Source organism: Pleurodeles waltl, chromosome 4_1, assembly GCF_031143425.1.
Source record: "Pleurodeles waltl isolate 20211129_DDA chromosome 4_1, aPleWal1.hap1.20221129, whole genome shotgun sequence".
NCBI lineage: Eukaryota > Metazoa > Chordata > Amphibia > Caudata > Salamandridae > Pleurodeles > Pleurodeles waltl.
Window position 1 is genome coordinate 887125226 of NC_090442.1, and position 21162 is coordinate 887146387.

The window sequence follows — 21162 nt, forward strand, 5'->3', positions numbered from 1 at the left end:
GGGAGCACACCAATGATAACAAGAAAATATAGGATGCAGGTCATAACATCTATTTCATCGAAGACATCCAAATTCTCGAATGGGAAGAGAACCTGGAAGTACGTTCCCTATTTAGCTATTACATAGCATCATATGCAATAAGTGTATCAACATTTTTTTTAGTATTTTTTTTTACTAACTCAAATGACACCCCGAACTTGTAAAATATATATATATATATTACAATAATTATTAATTGCGTGTTTTTTACAATTGTGCTGTGTATCCTATTGCTGTAAAGATCCCGGATGTGAAATCGGACAAGGAAAGAAGGGTCTTAACTAGTTATTCTTCAGGGCGCCATTCTTATTTTAAGCAGAAATGCATAAATACGTCCAATATCATTCAACAAATATTTAATAATGCCGAGGTTTGAGCGAGCGATTTATTTTGCATTTGCATATTTCCTTCAAAGGAGCAGCCAGAAAATTAAAATACCTTTGCCCCCGGCCCCCAATCCGCCCACTCTTAACCATATCCCAAGCAGCTCTGAGCGAACAGGGGAAGCAAACAAAAGAGTGATAGGTGGAATGTGGAATTAATCTCAGCCACCAGTTATTAATTGAGGCCTCACCCCAGTCCTTTTTTTTGTCCACCAAACCATTTTCGATTAGACCCAGCCACTTACAAACCAGTCCTGGTCTTGTTCTAAAACGAACAGTTCAGCCTGAACTGCTAAGCTAGGTCCTCTCTGAACTAGGATACAGGCAACCCAAGGCAAGCAACCCCAGCAGTTGTTAGGGAGACTGCTTACCACGAGGGATTTCTGAAATTCCTACATTTCCTTCCTTTCTTTTCTCTATCTTTCTTTCAGCCTTCCTTCCTTCTATCCATTCTTTTGATACTTTTCCTTGTATCCATCAATCCATCCTTTTCTGCACCCCTTTGTCTGTTTTCTTTCTTTTTTTATCCATTATTCCTCATGACCACCTATTCATCCATGAATAATTTTCTCTCCATCCATTCACCCTCCTCTCCATTCATACCTCATTCCATCTATACATCATCCATCCTTATTTGCATACTTCCCTTCATTATCCTCTCTAACCATCCCTTCATCCTCCTCTTCATCCATCCATCATTTCATCCATAACTCCACCCTTCCTCTTTCCATCCTTCTCTCCACCCACCCTCCATCCATCTCTTCCCACATCCAGACCTACATCTCTCTTTTCCTCATCTTCCACTGCAATAGGTCTTATTTATTAGCATCTTGCAGATCAGAGTTTCCAATCAAATTTAAAGGAGCCATAAACAATACATTAAACGTTTAATATTACAAAGAAGTGTCCCGTGACACCCAACCCCAGCTCTCTATGCTAAAGTGGGGGTTAGTGAGACACCTGATTTCCTTGACTATTTTAAGTGAACTTGTTGCGCTGTCGGATGAAGGCAGGTGGAGAACATAAGAAGTTGTATGTTCTCTTCAAGCTAAAAACGAGAATCAATCTTGACAGGTATCGGTACAGTAGAAAACTGGGATCTGGGCCTTGCATGAGCTAAAGTAGAGTGTTGGAAATGTGGACTTTCCCAAAAATCCATTAAAAATGTGGGCATATATTGCTTATCTGTAAATCATTGCAACAGGTGATACCAGTCTGTATTATGCCACTATAACGTCAGTGCTCTACAGGTGACTTAGTTGATTTGATGGGTCCAATTGGCAAAAGTATGATCTACTCTGATAAATAAGCATTGTATTGTCTTTTTGGGATGTTTTTATCAGATACATCAATGCTCTGCAAACAAAGAAGTGTTTTTCTTAATAAATATTTTTATGTACGCAGTTTACCTGTATTTAAACTAGGAATGGGCAGAACCTGTGGCGTTTGAAACCACAGAATTCTGCGGAATGACATAAAAACTCAGCGATATTCTGCAGAGTTCTGCCCACCTCTATTGTCTACTTGCCAGAAGAGGAGCCTTCAAGAAGCATTATAATAATCATCCACATCGCTGTTGAGTTACTTTAAAGCCTAACCCAGCACTCCGGAAAGACAGCAGGTCTTATTGTGCATGCACCGTTCACGTTAAGCCATGCGCTTTCCCCTTCCATTCAAAGAAGGTGTGACCATCCTTTTTATGTGCTGAGAGCAAACCGTCAGTAGCAGAAGAAAGTGCAGCATGTGTTGGTGTTTAGCTTATGAAGGAAGGAGGCTGGTGCTGCCGCAGAACAACACCCACGCTTTAATGACACCGTCGTGGTTGATACCCAAGGGCCAGTACAGAAGAGCTCCTCACTTAGAGGGCTAATGTAATATCAGTGCTAGTTTTGAATGCAACTTCCATTTTTGCATGTAGCTGCCAGGCAACCAATATATAACACAATCGTCAAACTTGCTGTATATTTTTCCTCATGCAAACATAGTTAAAAATGATTTGATGTGCTAATTCAAAATTTAGGCGGAGATAATGCGCCCTGACTGGGATCGCAGGTAGCTGTGGCCAGCGCACCTCTGCACGCCCCCACTCAAATGGCAATGCATTAAAGCCACATCTTTTAAGTGGTATGAATAAGCACAAACAGCTGTCAGATTTGGCACAAAAACAAAATATGTAGTGGTAGATGTTGCTAGCAAACTTCACTCTATGGCTTCATGACTTGCTCTTTTGCTCAGACTCAACAGGGGCTCAGGAAAACCGAGAGGTAACAGTCATAGACAAGAACGCATGCTGGGCTGCTGTGTGCTGTGTTCGGTTGCTGTGTGCTTCTCCGGTGAAGGGCGGGTGGCGTTCGTGTCTGTCTCTCCCTGCAGCCTGAAGATAGCTGGCGCACTGGGCTTGTTTTTTTTGTGTGAGCAGGAAGGGCACATCCCATGATTCTGGACAAATCACTTTATAATCTCCCTGTGCCTAAATATGTGAAGCATTTGAAGAGGGTATCTAAGAATGGCCCGTCCTTAAAAGGATAGCCCATCCTTTCCTGAAGAGACCATGGCCCAGCCTTTCCCAAAGAAACCATCCCACCACCCAGAAGAGTCATTTGACCCGGAAGTAATACCTCAGCCACATGCTGACCATTTTTCTTTGTTCTAGTGTGCGTTGGAGAGATGAGAGTTCACGGCAACAGGTGTCTGAAAGGGGTTTGGTGCCGGTAAACTCTGCCGCACAGTGGCTGCCTCTGCCGGCAGAGCGGAGTTTATCCTCAACCCCTAATTTAAACCATAAATACACATTGTAACAAGGACAGATGGACAATTATAAAAAAAAAAAAAATCTAAAACAATAATAGTAAATTGTGAGGTTTTACACATATCCTTGGGATGGAATTAACCAGTATGTACCTTCCAAACAAATGCAAATCTAAGCACCTACTTTTATTGTGTGCACTAAGTTCAGTGTGACAACTGATTGGTAAAAATGAAAAAGTTACTTACCGTCAGTAACGCCTAATCTGGTAGACACTACGTCTAGCTGCAGATTCCTTACCTTTGAATTCTCCCCAGGCGTCAGACCCTGCACACCGGTAAGTGGCGTAGATCAGCTCCACTTTCATTATTGGTGTTGTCCATGCTGAAAGTGACGTTGTGATACCTATTTAGACATAGGTGAACCAACATCAGTTTCTGTGACGGGTTCTTTATCCCGGGTGGAAGGGATATTGGATTAAGACGACAGACGCGTATTCAAGGGGTTAATTAATTTATTTCTGTTATGGTCCTACGATAAACTTATTTTCTTCTCAGAATGTCAGGCGTGATATAGTCTCTCAATGCAAATAATAAATCCCTTGTTTATTTAGTTTCTCTTCCAGGGTTCGGACAAGGGTCCTGGTGGGGTCTGGTCCGGCTTTAAGAGGGTTCTGCTCCTCCCGTGTGACAGCGGCCCAGGTTCCCAGAATAAAGAAGAAAAGAAAAACAGGTAAGTGGGGTTTAAGTAAGTAGGTAGGGTTATTTGGGTTTAGTAGGGATGTGGGGGATAGGTAGGAGTGCCGGGAGGTGAGGGATACTTTTGATCACGTCCTTCTCCCTGCCCCGGTGCCTTTGTGGAACTCCCCTTTTTGTGGTGGTAACAATTATTGAGGGTGGGGTTTTCGTGCGGTTAGAGGGTACACTGGTTTCCCTTTTTACACCGTCTCCCCTCCCTTATAGGACCTCAGCCCTTTCCCCTTGGTTCCCCGTAGTCCCAGTAACCACCCGGTGCCCCAGTCCCACTTGCGGTACGATCGTACCTCTGTAGGCCACGCCCCTCCAGGGACGTGGCCGGCTTCCTGACGGTCTCCCGACTTCACGGGCTCAGGGGCGGGAGGCTCCCTGCGTATCGCTCTTCCTTCACGGTGCTCGTCTTGCTCTCTGCTTGCTCTCTGCGCGTCCCGATCCTTCGCGTCTCTCTGGGCTTCGGCGGCGTCCCTCCTTTCAAAATTCCCTCTGGCGTACATGACGTTTGACGTCATGACGTCCAGAGCTCCTCGGGTGCCCCCGGGGGATCCCTCGTCAGTTTCCTCGCTTTCCTGCAAACCGGCGTCGGGAGACATCCGGTTACACATCCCCTCACTTGAATGGGGCTGTTTGAGGCCCACAGGTCCCGGAAACCGAGATAGATAGTCGGCCTGACCCATAAGGTCACCTGGGAGATGGCAGACCTGAAAGGAGAAGGGTTGAAGCTCGATGAACCATCTCAGGATGCAATTGTTGGTATTTTTATATCTTGAGAGCCAGGTAAGGGGAGCGTGATCTGTATACAACAGGAAGGACCTGCCCAAAAGGTAATATTGGAGGCTTTCGATTGCCCACTTAATGGCAAGACACTCTCGCTCGATAATGGGATACTTCTGTTCTCTGGGAAACAGTTTACGGCTAATAAAGACCACGGGATGGCTTACTTCGGTTTCATCTTTCTGAAAAAGCACGGCTCCCAATCCTACGTCGGAGGCATCCGTTTGAAGATGGAAGGGTTTATTAAATTCAGGGCATTTTAAAATCGGTTGAGTAGTGAGACATCTCTGTAAGGAACGATAACTATGGAATTAACCTGGGTTTAGTCTCGTAATGGTCTTAGGTTGTCCCTTTCTCAGAAGGTCAGTCAGGGGGGCGGCCAAGGTGGAGTAATGGGGTATAAAGCGTCGATAGTATCCTACCAAGCCTAAAAAAGAACGGACCTCCTTTTTTGAGGTAGGAGCATCGATGCGTAGGATGGCCTCAATTTTGTTCATTTGGGGTCTCAGTATACCTTTCCCTATGTGATAGCCCAGATAAGAGATATCTTTAAAGGCCAGTCGGCTCTTAGAAGGGTTGGCTGTCAGTCCAGCCCTTCGTAATGCTATAAAGATTTTTCCTATGTGCGTTAAATGGTCCTCCCAAGTCTCGCTAAATATGACGATGTCATCCAGATATGCGGCAGCGTACCTGGTATGAGGTCGTAGAATGGTATCAATGAGACGTTGGAAGGTGGCGGGGGCCCCATGTAACCCGAAAGGGAGAACCTTAAAATGATATAGTCCAGAGGGGGTAGACAAGGCCGTTTTTTCTCTATCTTTTGGGGCCAGGGGGATCTGCCAGTAGCCTTTTGTCAAGTCGAGAGTAGACATGTAGTGAGCTTTCCCCAATTTCTCTAAAAGTTCGTCTACTCTAGGAAGAGGATACGTGTCAAACTGGGACATAGAATTGACTTGTCTAAAGTCAATACAAAAACGTATAGACCCATCCGGTTTGGGCACCAATACTACTGGCGAACACCAGGGGCTTTGAGAAGGTTCTATAATATCTATGTCTAGCATTTTCTCTATTTCGCTCTCTACCAGAACCTTCCTGGCTTCGGGGATACGATAAGGGCGTAAGCGCACTATCTTGTCAGGAGGGGTTAAGATCTGATGATGTACGAAAATTGGTTCTTCCCGGTGTCAATGAGAACATCTGAGTATGTTCCTCAAGGAGTTTGTTTAACTGCTTGCGCTGTTGAACCGAGATATCTGTATTTATGACCGGTATCTCGTGTCCACTGGGGTGATCAGTGGGGCACCACCCTACCTCTAATTCCTTAACAGTGTTAACCAGACATCCTCGGACCGGGTCGGTCACAGGTTCTTCCCATTTTTTTAGCAAATTAACGTGAAAGATCTGTGACCTATTGGGTCTATCGGTGAGCTGAATTTTATAGGTCACAGGTGTTACTATTCCTGTCACGTTATATGGTCCCTGCCACTTTGCTAACAATTTGTTGTCTGAGCTGGGGAGAAGCACTAACACTTTATCCCCTATGGAAAAAGACCTCAACTGTGTATTCCTATCATAATACCTTTTCTGTTTCTCTTGAGCCTTCTCCATGTGTTCCCTTACATTTTCCCACACCGTGTGTAGGTGGTTTTTTAATTCTTGGGTATATTTCAGAAGGGTCTTTTCCCCATCCTCCTCTTCCCATAATTCCGCTGCCATATCTAATAGGGTTCTGGGTTGTCGTCCGAACAACAGTTCAAACGGACTATGGCCCGTAGAAGCTTGCTCATGGGTTCTGACAGCGTATAATACTAAGGGGAGTTTCCTATCCCAGTCTTTACCTGACTCGGAGATTGATTTCTTTAGAAGGTTTTTCAGACCATCAGTCTGTGGATGATAAACCGAAGTCCGCAATTGTTTGATCCCCAAGAGTTGACATATTTGGGACATTAGGGAGGACATGAATTGGGTGCCTTGGTCTGTTAAGATTTCTCGGGGAAAGCCGATACGGGAGAAGAACCCTATCATGGCGTGGGCAACGCTCTTGGTGTTGATACTACTAAGAGGGATGGCCTCGGGGTACCTTGTGGCGTAGTCCACCAACACTAATATGTAACGGTATCCTCGAGAAGAGGGTAGGAGAGGACCAACAATGTCCATTCCTATTCGTGAGAAGGGGATATCTATGATAGGAAGGGGTTGTAAAGGGGCTCTTCTCCTCGTACCAGGTTCAATCATTTGGCATTTAGGACACTGCTGACAGAATTTCCTAATCTGAGAAAAGACATCCGGCCAATAGAACCTCCTCAACAGATACTCCTCCGTTTTTTCCCTCCCATAGTGGCCACCCCCTGGCTGACTGTGGGCTAGGTGGAGAACTTGTTGTCTGTAGGGTTCAGGGACTATCAATTGCTTCTTTTCTGCTCGGTCATTGTTAGTGACTCGGTATAATAGATTTTTAACTATTGTGAACGATGGACCTTTATCTTGGAGGGTCCGGGGTCGTGCACTTTTCCAGGCATGAACTAAACTTGGATCTTCTCTTTGACAGCTCCGGAAGGGGGGAAGGTTAGTAAGGGTAAGAACCGGTGTAATTACCCTCTCTGGGCTTGAATTTTCTTTTGCGTAGGCTTTTCTGGTTGCTCTCTTTTCACCTCGGGAGGGTTTATACCGATCTAGCGGGGGCGGTATATGTATGTTAGAGAAGGGAGCATTTTTCCACCATGTATTCATTTCTTCAGAATGTCTGGTACTATCTAGAAGCTCCGAAAATTTAGTAAAATCCGTTCCTATAATAGCTTCTTCTACTAGTCGTTCCACTACCCCCATCCTTATGGGATTTTCTTTTCCTCCCCATGACAGGCTGGTCCACGTTAGAGGATATTCTTTGGTTTCCCCATGAATACAACAGATGGACACAGTAAAACCGGCAGTAAAGGTAGGGTTAACAAGTAGATCAGCTCGGATTACGGACTGACTGCACCCTGAATCGATAAGGGCCAGAGTGGGTCTTCCATTGATAACCAGTCTCTTCTTATATGGGGTTTCTTTTCCCCCGGTATAAAAGACTCGTCCCCTAGTAATTCCTATTTCCATTGGTTCTGGTTTTTCGGTTTTTAGGGGGCAAACCCGGGCTATATGACCCCATTCACCACAACTAAAACACTGTGGCTGTTGAACATACGGCTTTTCAAACCCTTGCGTTTTTCCACTTTCCTCGTTGGTTCTTCGTCCTGCCGATGAGGATGAACTGGGATTCTGTCGAATCGGACTAGGTGTTGACCGAAGGGGGGGGACCTTAAATTCGAGGGAGCGGTGAAAGGCACATGCTAACTCGATGGTGGTGTTAGTGTCTGGGTTTGGGTGTTGTTTGATCCAGTGACGTGTGTTGGGGGGTAGGGCGTCTAGATACTGTTCCAGGAGGACGATCTCGATGATGTCTTCCCTATTAGTCCCGATGGGGCCTAACCACTTGAGACCCAAATCCTTGATCCGGAAGTATAGTGCTCGGGGATTCTCGGAGGGTCCCCACTTGGCTTTTCTAAACCGGACTCGGTAGTGTTCTGAATCGAAACCCACCCTTTCCAGGATGCTCTTTTTAATGTCCTGATAGGGAGTTATTCCACCTGGGTTCACCGCTTGATAAGCCGCTTGGAGGGTTCCTGTCAATAATGGGGCTATATATTGACCCCATCGCTCCTGGGGCCAGGTAGCGGAAGTGGCAACTCGCTCAAAATTGGTGAAGAAAGCATCTGGGTCTTCGCCTTCCTGGTACCGCTGTAGGACCGAACTGGGTACATTCGGGTGTACCCGGGTGGCAGCAATGGTATCCGTGAGATTTTTAATGGCAGTATCATGAACCAATTGATTGTTGGCCATGATAGTGGCCTGGCTTTTGAGCGCGTTTTGCAGGGCCTCCCTTTCCACTTTAGCCTCCTTCTGTTGCTCTTCCCAGACTATTTGCAGATGCCTCTGTCCCTTGGCTAACTGCTGCATCATATCTGATATTGAGGGTTTATCCTCCATGGTTCTAGACTGTCTGTCGCCCGGTCCAATATCCCACTTCTGACACCACTGTGACGGGTTCTTTATCCCGGGTGGAAGGGATATTGGATTAAGACGACAGACGCGTATTCAAGGGGTTAATTAATTTATTTCTGTTATGGTTCTACGATAAACTTATTTTCTTCTCAGAATGTCAGGCGTGATATAGTCTCTCAATGCAAATAATAAATCCCTTGTTTATTTAGTTTCTCTTCCAGGGTTCGGACAAGGGTCCTGGTGGGGTCTGGTCCGGCTTCAAGAGGGTTCTGCTCCTCCCGTGTGACAGCGGCCCAGGTTCCCAGAATAAAGAAGAAAAGAAAAACAGGTAAGTGGGGTTTAAGTAAGTAGGTAGGGTTATTTGGGTTTAGTAGGGATGTGGGGGATAGGTAGGAGTGCCAGGAGGTGAGGGATACTTTTGATCACGTCCTTCTCCCTGCCCCGGTGCCTTCGTGGAACTCCCCTTTTTGTGGTGGTAACAATTATTGAGGGTGGGGTTTTCGTGCGGTTAGAGGGTACACTGGTTTCCCTTTTTACACCGTCTCCCCTCCCTTATAGGACCTCAGCCCTTTCCCCTTGGTTCCCCGTAGTCCCAGTAACCACCTGGTGCCCCAGTCCCACTTGCGGTACGATCGTACCTCTGTAGGCCACGCCCCTCCAGGGACGTGGCCGGCTTCCTGACGGTCTCCCGACTTCACGGGCTCAGGGGCGGGAGGCTCCCTGCGTATCGCTCTTCCTTCACGGTGCTTGTCTTGCTCTCTGCTTGCTCTCTGCGCGTCCCGATCCTTCGCGTCTCTCTGGGCTTCGGCGGCGTCCCTCCTTTCAAAATTCCCTCTGGCGTACATGACGTTTGACGTCATGACGTCCAGAGCTCCTCGGGTGCCCCCGGGGGATCCCTCGTCAGTTTCCTCGCTTTCCTGCAAACCGGCGTCGGGAGACGTCCGGTTACAGTTTCTTTTGACAACTTTCCATGCCAGAAACGTAGAGTCATGCGGAACATTGACCACCGGTATGTCAAATATAGGGTCCCAAAAGGGTTCAACCCTGTCCCTAGAAATCTGTTTGCAGAGCAGGGAGGATGGATGGGTTGGGAAGGAATCTGCAGCTAGATTCCAGGGTCGGCGGGAGCACCGCCAACAGGCTGGCGGTGCCCCGCAGGGCATTCTGACCGCGGCGGTTTGGCCGCGGTCAGAACAGGAAAACCGGCGGTCTCCCGCCGGTTTTCCGCTGCCCTGCTGAATCCTCCATGGCGGCGCAGCTTGCTGCGCCGCCATGGGGATTCAGACACCCCATACCGCCATCCTGTTCCTGGCGGTTCGCCCGCCAGGAACAGGATGGCGGTATGGGGTGTCGTGGGGCCCCTGGGGGCCCCTGCAGTGCCCATGCCAACGGCATGGGCACTGCAGGGGCCCCCGTAAGAGGGCCCCACAAAGAATTTCAGTGTCTGCTCAGCAGACACTGAAATTCGCGACGGGTGCAACTGCACCCGTCGCACCTTCCCACTCCGCCGGCTCCATTCGGAGCCGGCTTCCTCGTGGGAAGGGGGTTTCCCGCTGGGCTGGCGGGCGGTCTCCTGGCGGTCGCCCGCCAGCCCAGCGGGAAACACAGAATAACCGCAGCGGTCTTCTGACCGCAGTGCGGTATTCTGGAGGGGGGAACTCTGGCGGGCGGCCTCCGCCGCCGCCCGCCAGAGTTAGAATGACCCCCATAGTCTCTACGAGATAAGACGTTACCAAAAATAAGTAACTTATTCATCTGATAGAGACTTCTAGCTGCAGATTCCTTATCTTTGAAGAAATACCTAAACAATACCATCTCTGAAGGAGAGTCTGCAAACCAATTTCAAAGAGGAAGTTCTGCAGGGCCAAACAGGCTAAGTGCCCAGCCCTACGGACCTGACTGTCCAGACAATAATGTTTGATAAACGTGTGCAGAGATGCCCACGTTGCTGCCTTGCAGTTGTCCAGGGTCGGAACTCTGAAGGCTAATGCATTGGTCGCAACTTTAGCTCTGGTAGAATGAGTTTGGAAACCTTCAGGAGGTTGCTTTTTGGCCAGTGTGTATCAAAGCTTGATGCTGCATACGATCCAATGAGAGATGGTTCAATTCTGCACTGCCCAACCTTTCTTCGCACTCACATACCCCACGAAGAGTTGGTCGTCCACCCTGAACAGATGGGTGTGGTCAAGATAGAATGCCAACGCTCTGTTTGGATCCAGATGCTGGAGTCTCTCCCTTCCCTTAGAAGGATGTGGGGGTGCATAAAAAGTAGGCAGTGTGACTGATGGCCTACATGAAAAGGTGTGGGCACTTTTGAAAGAAAAGAGGCCCTTGTGCGAAGCAGCAGTTTGTCTGGATATATAGAGCAATAAGGTGACTTAGATGACAAGGCCTGCAACTCACTAACTTGGGACTTGAGAAAAGAAGGTTGATCAGGCAACCGCAAGAAGGCAGAAATGGCAGATACATAGCCCATAAGTGTGCCCAAAGCTGAGCCCTGCTGGGCAAGGGAACAGAATGAAAAGAAAATCTCAGAAATGGGAGAAGAAAAGGGATCAAAAGATTTTTCTGCACACCAAACCACAAATGTCTTCCAATGGCAGGTTTATACTGACTTGGTGGAGGGACGCCTGGCTGCCAAAATGATGTTAAAGACTTTGAAGGAAGGTCAAAACTTGTCAACTGCCGCTGCCCAAACTCGAAGCAAGAAGGCAGAGAGTGGATAGGTTTAGGTGAACTCTTTCCTATTGCTGCGACAGAAGATCTTCCCAGAGGTGCAGGCTGATCATAGGATCAATTGCCATGGTCAGTACCACTGGATACTAGACTCTCCGTGCCCAGTCTGAAGCCACAAGGATGAGTAGGGCCCAGTTGTTCCTGACCTTTAAGAACTCTGGGCAGCAGTGGTACCAGGTGTAAATGAGGCCTGACTTCCATTCAAGACAAAAAGCGTCTCCAAACAAAAGCTGCATTGGACACTACAGCACGCAAAACTGCTGACATTTCCCTGTGCGCAGGAGAGGTGAACAGATCTAACCAAGACTCTCTCCACTGTTGAATGAGACCTTGTGCCACCTCTGGGTGGAGACACCATTGGTAATCTGCTTGCCATCTTTGGCTGAGTTTGTCTGCTTTGGCGTTCAGAGAGCCTGCCAGATGTTGAACCACCAGGGCTATGCCCTGCTGTTCCAGCCATGTCCAGAGACACAGAGCTTATTGACAAAGGGTCCACAACCCCACCCAGTTAGTTGCAATACCATGCAGCAGTGGTGTTGTCCATGAACACCTGCACTGGCCTTTCCTTGACGGAGGGTAGAAAGTTTTTCAATGCCAGTCAGACCAATCAGAGCGCCAGCAGGATGATGTGGAGTGTGGATTCATTGGGAGAACAGAGTCCTCTAATCGCCACATTTCCAAGATGGCCGCCCAATTCCAGGAGTGATGCACTGTCACTACTGTCAGATCTGGTTGGAGAAGGGAGAGGGGTCTACCTCTGACCCAATCATGGACCATGTAGGAGAGATTCCCCTGATGCTGCGCCCATTTAAACTTTAGATCTCACTGCAGAGCCCTCATATGCCATCTGGCATGTGTCACCAGCAGGAGGATGCAGAAGGCCATGAGGCCCAGCAGCCTCAGAGTCAGTCTGAACGAAATCCAGGATAGGGGCTGAAATATCGATATCATAGTCTTAATAACCTGGCCTCGCTGTTTAAGCCTGAATAAGCCTGAAACTGCACTGTGTCCAGAACAGCTCCAATGAAAGGGATCATCTGAGAAGGCATGTTTATAGTGAACCCCAGCAAGTGCAGGAGGCCCTCTGTAGTCTGGAGGTGGGAGGCGACGTCCTGGGGCAAGCTCATCTTTGACAGCCAGTCATCAAGAAAGGGGAAGACTGGCACTCTTGATCTCCGCAGATGAGCTGCAACCATCACCATCATTTTGGTCAACACATGAGTGGCGCTGGTAAGGCCAAAGGGGTGCAAGGCAAACTGAAAGTGGTCGTAGCCCACCGTAAACCGCAGGTAATGTCTGTGTGCAGGCAGGATGGAAAAGTGGAAGTATGCATCCTGCAAATCAAACGTTACCATCTAGTCTCAAGGGTCCAGGGCAGACAGGGCTTGAACATGCATTAGCATTCTGAATTTCTCCTTTTTCAGGAAGAAATTGAGAGGGTGCAGGTCTAGGATAGGACAAAGTCATTTGTCCTTTTTGGGCACCAGAAAGTAGAGGGAATAACAACCACAACCTACTTCTGATGCTGTCACCCTCTCTATGGCTCCCATGGCCAAAAGAACTACTACTTCCTGGCAGAATAAGGAAAGATGGTCCTCCATCAGCCTGTCACAAGTGGGTGGCATGGGTAGAGGGGTAGTCATGAAGGATAAAGGGTAGTCCCTTTGGACAATCTGGAGAACTTAGCGGTTGGATGTTATCGACCGCTAGTTGTGCAGGTGATGGTGTATTCTGCTCCCCACTGGATGCCAATGATGATTGGAGGGCAAACTAAAGAGGCTTGGATGCTGCGGCTGCCAGGGGAGGAGGGCAGTGGATTGGCTTGAGCCAATTACACCTGACCCATGAGGTCTGTGGGTACTGCATCCTCAGCCACGCAGGGTCTGGGATGCTTGGAAGCTGTGATGGCTTGGTGGGTAGAGACGCAGTGGAAAAACCACAAAAGGTGAGGGGCCATGGAAAGTCCCAAGGACCTGGCTGAGCTCTGCCATCCTTGAATTACTCTAGCGTCAAGGCCACCTTGTATCCGAAGAGATGGGAGACATCAAAGGGTATGTCTATAAGCGAGGCCTGGCCATCACCTGAAAAGCCAGTGGTTCTCAAAACAAGTATGGTGTCTAATAGCCACTGACGATTAAACTGCTTTGCTTAGTGAGTTGTTTGTATCCAGCCCACAGCTATGGCAAACCTAGTTTTGTTCCTCTTGTCAGCACTATCGTGGGAGAGTATGGCTCAGGCATCCATCGAGACCATAGGAAAGCACCTGTGATTCTGAGTTCCAGAGTGAATGGGAGTAATGGCCCAAAAGGCATGTGGTGTTCACCGACCGCAGTGCCAGGCTGGCAGAAGAAAACATCTTCTTTCACAAGTATTGTTCTCTTGGATTCCCTGCCCAGTGAACTGGTAGGGAATGCACCAGGATTTACTCTGTAAGTGGAGGCTCGGAGCACCAAACTCTCTGGGTTGGGGTGCTGGGTGAGGAGGTAGGGGTCTCCTGGCGTGGGGTGATGGCAGCGGGCAATAGTCCTATTCACTGGAGCTCCAGTGCAGGGCTTTGACCCGTCCCTGAGTAGAATGTCCATGAGTGCTTCAGTAAGCAGGAGAATTGGTTAGGAAGGGGTAAGACGTTTGCCTTGACAGCCACGGAGGGCAGTTGAAGGTCCAGGACCTTGGAAGTCCTCCTCACCACCACAGCAAATGAAGCTCTCTTCTCCATAACCATGGTAGGAGGAGAGACCAAGCCATTATCTCAGGAGGTATCCAGACCACTGGCATCTGCCAAATCCTCACACCAGGTGTCCTCAGTGATATCTAGGGGCTGATAATCATAAGAATCCAGTGGCCCCTCCCAATCATCCCCAAATCCTGATGCACAGGAATAGGGCACAGGCTCCAGCCTGGAAGAAATGCGTCCAGTCTGTGCTGAAGTTGGTGTTGGGTGATGCCCGGCCGGCTCCGTGTTGGAGTCTGGAATAAGTATGGGGGCGGCACTGTTAGTGGGCAGCAGAGACGTCAGTAATAGAGAAGGCACTGGGGAAGGGTGAAGTGGCTCAACCTGCATCGGTTCGGATCCGTCCATGGATCCAAGGGGCCTGACTGGTGCCGGAGGTGAACCTGCAGGTGGAAAACTGGTAGGGGCTCCTCTTGAACCCACAGGCCTGAGGCTGCTCAAATATGAGGAATATGGCCCCATAAAACTCGTGGAGTTTGGCAGGGGTCACTCTGGCTATAGGAAACTAGAGGAGGTGCAGAAATGGCCCTGGCACAGGCTCATCTGTGAAGTCAGACCTTGAATGGTTACGTTCCCTTGTCTCATCGGATGACTTCAATGGACAGGGCAAGGTTGAAGACCTCTTCGGCATCTTACTCTTCTTGTGTTTGTGGGACTTACCCAAGCACCGGAATGACTCTGATGACGAACACTTGGACTGCCGACGCAACTAGCCCAGGGACCTTCTTCTTGACCAGGATTGAGACCAACGCGGCATTGCAAGTCGAGTGGCAAGGAGCCTGAGGGACTGCTCACTCAATAAGTAGGGGTGCATGGCATGACAACAGACACAGATCTTGGTGTTGTGATCACACTCAAGGCACAGAGGCAGACAAGGTTTGAGTCTGTCACCCACATTTGCCAGTGACATGCACCACAGGGTTTAACACCAGCCTTCTTTGTGGACATCCCTTCTACACCAGGAGACAATGTCTCAAAAATATTTGACAAAAGCATTGAAAAAAGGCCAGTCAAAATGTGACTAGGGATAGCTCTTTGCCAGATCTGCGCTAACCCGGAAAGAAAAAAACTGACGTCAATGCCCTGGGGTGGCACCTATAAAGTCATCACACATGTCACTTTTGGCACAGATGATGCTGACGATGCCACGCTGAGCTGAACGATGCCACCTACTGGTGCACAGGGGTACTGCTCATGAAAAATATCCAGCACCAGTCTGACAACTGGGAATAATTCTAAGGTAAGGAATCTGCAGCTAAATGTCTCTATCAGATACAAATATATGTAGTACATAGCTGTAATTGTTCATGTGTACAAGTCCCACCATGTGTCGGACCATGAAGTAGAAATCCTTGAAGGCCAGAAAAATATCCATCAGCTCCAGGTAGTTAAAGTGCGTCGAACAGTCCTTTTACCTAGATGTGCGCCCAACCCCAACAGAGATGCAAAGGCAGTAATGGTCACCTGTGAAGAGGGTCTGGTAGAGGGTCTGCGAAAGGCATGCCTAGCAACAGGTTGTTGCTGTTCAAATATTCTAGAGTGCTGTGAATGCTGGCCTTTACCAACACTAGATATTCCTATTGACCCTCAACCTGCAACCGTTGACTGGCGAGGCACTGCTGAAGTAGGGGCATGTGCAATCTGGTGTACTGAACACTTGCTATGCAAGATGCCACCATACCTAAAGGTTTCATTAGTGTGCTTCCAGTCAATGGGGGAGTGATGTGAAAAACAAGCAGCAGCTGTAGGAATGAAATAAACTACTGCTGAATGCAGTATGCCCTTCCCAGGACAGCATTTAGAGTTGACTCTAAGAAAGGTTAGAAATTAAACTGTTTGGCAATTACTGTGAAACATATTCCCTGGAGCAGGTTTAATGCCGAGTATGTTCTAGACATTGCTCCCTGCTGATGCTCTTGATCAACCACTGGTCGATGTATGGGAATACATGAATGCCCCTCTGTGTAGGTGAGCAGCCACCACTGCCAAACACTTTGTGAAGGCCCTTGGGCCTGTGGTGACACCAAAGAGTAGTACTGTGAACAGGGCTGGCTTTAGCACTGGTGGAGCTCTGTGTGACAATGTTTGTTTTCACCACCCCCTCCCCCCCAGTGACCACCTCCTCCACAGATTCCATCACTATCACCCTTTAACAGTGCCCCTCAAGTCTCCATAACCACTCTCTCAGATGCATTTAATTAGTTTTATTGTGCCACTCATACCATTATTGAGTGTCAGACCACTTTACATTCCATACACAAATTACACAGATACAATTAATTATACATGTCTAAATCAGTGTATAAGAAATGTTACATAAGACAGAGAACTACAAGATGTAGCCACCACGTGTCATCCATACTAGTAGGTTGTATAGTTTAGGGGTGCTTGGTCAGGAGAAGCACAATCTCATTATTTAAAATTAGCACCATGGTTGGGGATTCTCTTTAATAAGAAGAATGTATTTCTACCTAAATAAAGCCATTTTGCAACATTATGCAGTACAATGGAAGTCTTGCATACTTTGTAGTATAAATCTAGCTCTTTGCTGACAGTTTATTGCTCACTGTTCCATGTTAGGATTTTAACTTATGAACTGTGAGTAACAAAAGAATCTCTCTTACAAAAGCAGTAACCCACTGGCCTACTTACATTATGTGCACTTTGTGATCTCCATGGTAAACATTCTTTGTAGCAGGCATATTGTCCCTCTGTGCTAGCTTGGGATGAGTCAAAACTGCCTCTAGACAAAACTCTGATCCCTCTCCATGAACATTAATCACCTGAATTATCTTGATATTTTATTGTTGCCTGAAAATTGCTTGAGGCAAGAAACGCAACAGCAGCTGCTTTTCAAAGCCATATAATACTTCCAAAAACGTTACCCCCACCCAAAGTCACCACCCGGGTGCGGTCCTGAGTGTGAACGGGTAATGCTGTCCACGTACCACAAATCCTATGCACTTGTGATGAGCAGGGTAGATAGGAATGTGGAAGTATCCATCCTTGAGATCTAACCCAGTCATGAAGTCTCATTGATGGAGGAGTAGGATGACATTCTGCAGAGTCATGTGAAAATGTTTAGGTGCACCCAATGTCTTTCTCACCTGTACATAAGCGTAGAGAAAAAGGTTGCAGATGCTATGGTAATCAGTCTGAGGGTACTTGGCGTTGCACTGCGGGATAAAGTGGAAGGGTGTTTATTCCAACACCCTGTACCTGCCTGCATTCTGAATAGTTTTACTGGAGATTGAGAAGTATTTGGCCGCATTTTCAGTCAGTTGCATGGACTTCCTTTGCCTCAATCTGATTGTTCACGGTTGGTCAAGGAACTGGCCAACCACACAGGACGAGATTGTTCTTGTCCAATCGTCAACATTGACAACAGCCAGACCCAGGAAAGGAGCAAGGAAACCATCAATCTCACACCCGTTACTGAATACGTCCGAGACTAAACACAACCCAAGATTGGCGGTGGCTATTATGGACTAGACACAGGTAGATTTACACAGTATCCTGTGACTTGAAGCGTCTTTGAAAAAAACAATATAGAATGTTCAAGTCCAAACACTAGATGGCAGAAGTATGCAAAGCATGTGCGTCAACAGCCACACATGCAGCAAACATTTAAGTTCTGTCTGGCCTTTTTAATGGGTAAAGTTACCACACTTTCTAAGAAAGAAGAACTGTGATCAGTTAAGTTGCAACTAAAGTTGTGCAACACAATGAATACGGTCAAACAAAATGCTACACAATTCCCAAAGTCAGCGTGGATACAAAGATCAAGATCCAAAAGCTAACGGCGTCATTCATAGTTTCAAGCAAAAATCGAGTGCAAAAAACATCCAAGGAGATACTGTTGTTGCATGGCATCACGTCGGTTTTTGCAGCTGATTGTTCCCCATACAATGGGGTATAGTGCCTGGAAAGTACATTTGTGACCAGTATTACAGCGCAGTACTGCCCTTATTGCACAATTTCACCCACGCAATTACTCCCAGGTACTAGCTTGAGCAAGCCGTACATACAATGCACAAAATGGAGGAATTGATATGACTTGCGTGGGGCCTGTAATTTATCTCCATATTTTAAATTTAGCACAGCACTTTGAATAAAGTCATAAGTTTGTACTTTGCCAGCCAGAATCAGATTTTAGCAATGCTCATTAGTTTCCACGAAGGTGGCATGGTATTTTCACTTTTTCATATGTATTACTGTAACCATTCTTTTTAACATAATTGTATCTTTTTGGTGTAATGTGGGTTTCTAAAACGTTTGACTTTTTAATGTATGGCTACGTTAACAATTAGTTTATTCACATATTGTAGCAGGTGAATTCCTTAATATAGCCTTAGAACCCACCGTAGCGGGCTCTACCGGCTATTAAAGGCCCGCTCCCCGCGTTAAATGCCCGAGCCGAAGGCGAGGGCATTTAACAAGGGAGAGGGACTTTAATAGCCGGTAGAGCCTGCTATGGCGGGTTCTAAGGCTATTAGAACATTCTGCCACTCAGGGCAGAATGTTCTATTAAAAAAAAAAAATTTCACGGAGCCCGAGGGGATTAAAATCCCCTCGGGCTCCGTGAGGCTTTGTTCACAGATGTTGCTGTGAACAAAGCGAACATTGGAATGTTGGCGCTGCATCCCCTCGGGCTCCAAGAACATTTTTTTTTTTAATACAACATTCTGCCCTGAGTGGCAGAATGTTCTAATAGCCTTAGAACCCGCCATAGCAGGCTCTACCGGCTATTAAAGTCCCTCTCCCTTGTTAAATGCCCTCGCCTTCGGCTCGGGCATTTAACGCGGGGAGCGGGCCTTTAATAGCCGGTAGAGCCCGCTACGGCGGGTTCTAAGGCTATATTAAACACCCCTGAAGCCATTAATGAGACACCAGTTAAGGCAGTAAATAAATAGATAATTTACCTGGCAAGTGACAAGTCCAGGTCCCTCGTCATCAGCATGCGGAGCCCCTCCTCATTAAAGAAGAGGTTGTTGCCACTGGAAAGTATTCCACATTTTCGAGAGGGTTTCCCACCACTCACTAACAGGAACCTGTCAGACTCCATCTGTCCTGTGTAGATATAACAAACACATATCTTTCAGCAGCATCAACATTTTGGAATTTTCAATATCAGCATTTTTGCCACAATATATTCCCACAAATTGCGATAGATGTGGGCATGCAATGTTTGTAGTTCAACACTGTTGGGATTCTTAGGTTTCTACAAGCAATAGTTCGTTGCATGTGCTACATTGGTCCTTCCACGGAAAAATAAAAAATTGATACATGAATTTTGCTTCTAGAGCTCATTACCTAAATCACAAACAGCTCTATTTTGAACAGACATAAACAGTTTTGACACACACTGTTTCACACTCGCCCACAATTCATTTTTGGATGAGGACAGGGTGGAGGCGCAACAGGGTATCTGGCATAATGGCCAAGATGGGTCGAACAAAAGCACTGTGGAAAACGTATATCCCGCTTGAGTACAATCCTCAGAACCCCATCTCTCTACACTATGTACAACATAAAGAACTTTTCATCAAAACATTAGGACCACAATCTCCGTAAGAGTATAACCATATATTTTGAGACCAGCGATTAAGAAAACACATAAGGAGAACCAAATCTTTTATGGTGAGGGCTTTTTCAAAGCTCAGTTGGCTTGCAGAGAAACAATATTAAGACTTGAACGTATTGTTGCATATAGATGACATACATCTCCAAACACTGTATCAACGACCTGCCACATATCAACAGGCACATGCTTTCCCCGAGCAATATGTGCCCAGGACCACACTCGCAACCAGTCAAACAAAATATAGAAAGGCAATATGTTTACTCTATTGTGAGGGGAGGGGATGTGCACATGGCTGGTGCTGTACATTGGTCAGGGTATGACTGATCAAGGCTAGGTGACCATTAGCATCTTATACCCACTAAAGCAACAGTAATCTTCTAAAAATTAGAACACACGAACCATTTCACGTTCCAGTGTACCTCTCCCTAAGAATAGCATGTGCACATAATGTGTTTGTGTGTCAAGCCATCTTTATTAAATATCTATAGCACAATGCACAACACTTGTCTTTATTAAAAGTACAAGAACGCTATAGGACTTCCCAGGATTCTTGTTATTGTTTTCACTAATAACCTGGAACTTAATATACAACCTAACACATAACCGTCAATGAAGTCACCTACAGAAGGAGAATTCTTTTCAGGCCAGTTGAGCACCTCATCAAACAAGTGCCGACCCACCTGTCCCATACTCCACAGGTAAGTATAATGTCATCAACCATTTCTTCAGCAAAAAAATAAAGAAGATCCAATAGCACATAGACATCACCAAGCATGCTTCTCTTCTTATGCTTGCCCTTCCTGTACAATCCCACTGTGGTCATCCTTCAAAGCCCTGCCTCTTGCCAAAATAGTCATCTCCCTCAAAGCCACTCCCTATGATGATGATGTCTTAGCCACGTCCTTCATCAAAGCTCCCTCTGGGGAAAATCTCTCACCTCTACTCACCATTTTCAAAACCTCCCTCCCTCAAGGCATCTCCCCAGGAGCGACAGAGACATGCCATATTCTACCACTCCCAAAGAAACTTACATTGGATCATAATGACCTAGCGGAAAACTGGCTCATCATTTACTTACCTTTCTTCAGCAAGAACATTAAAAAAGCAGTCTGTTCTCAACTTGAAGATTACATCAATTCTAACCATCGCCATATGACAACCAATCTGGCTTTGGATCATGCTGCAGCATGGACACTGCTACCTTACACTTCATAAACTACACTCTGCTAACTACAGATGAAGGTCACCCAGGCCTTCTGATATTGCTGGACTTTGTCACAGTCAACCATCCAATGCTAATTCACATTGGGATTCACTGTCAAAGTGTCAAAGTCCTTCAATGGTTCTAGGCCTACATTTCCAATCAACATCTGTTTGTT

The 21162-nt window shown here is 46.9% G+C and overlaps 1 protein-coding gene across 1 annotated transcript in view; it reads right to left on the minus strand.

The window, feature by feature from the left end:
- Nucleotides 1–21162, minus strand: part of RELN (reelin) — a 1304886-nt gene that overhangs the window by 157762 nt on the left and 1125962 nt on the right. The window contains exon 43 of the mRNA XM_069229640.1: nt 19122–19269. Coding sequence (XP_069085741.1) covers nt 19122–19269 — 148 coding nt within the window. The remainder of the gene's footprint in view (nt 1–19121; nt 19270–21162) is intronic.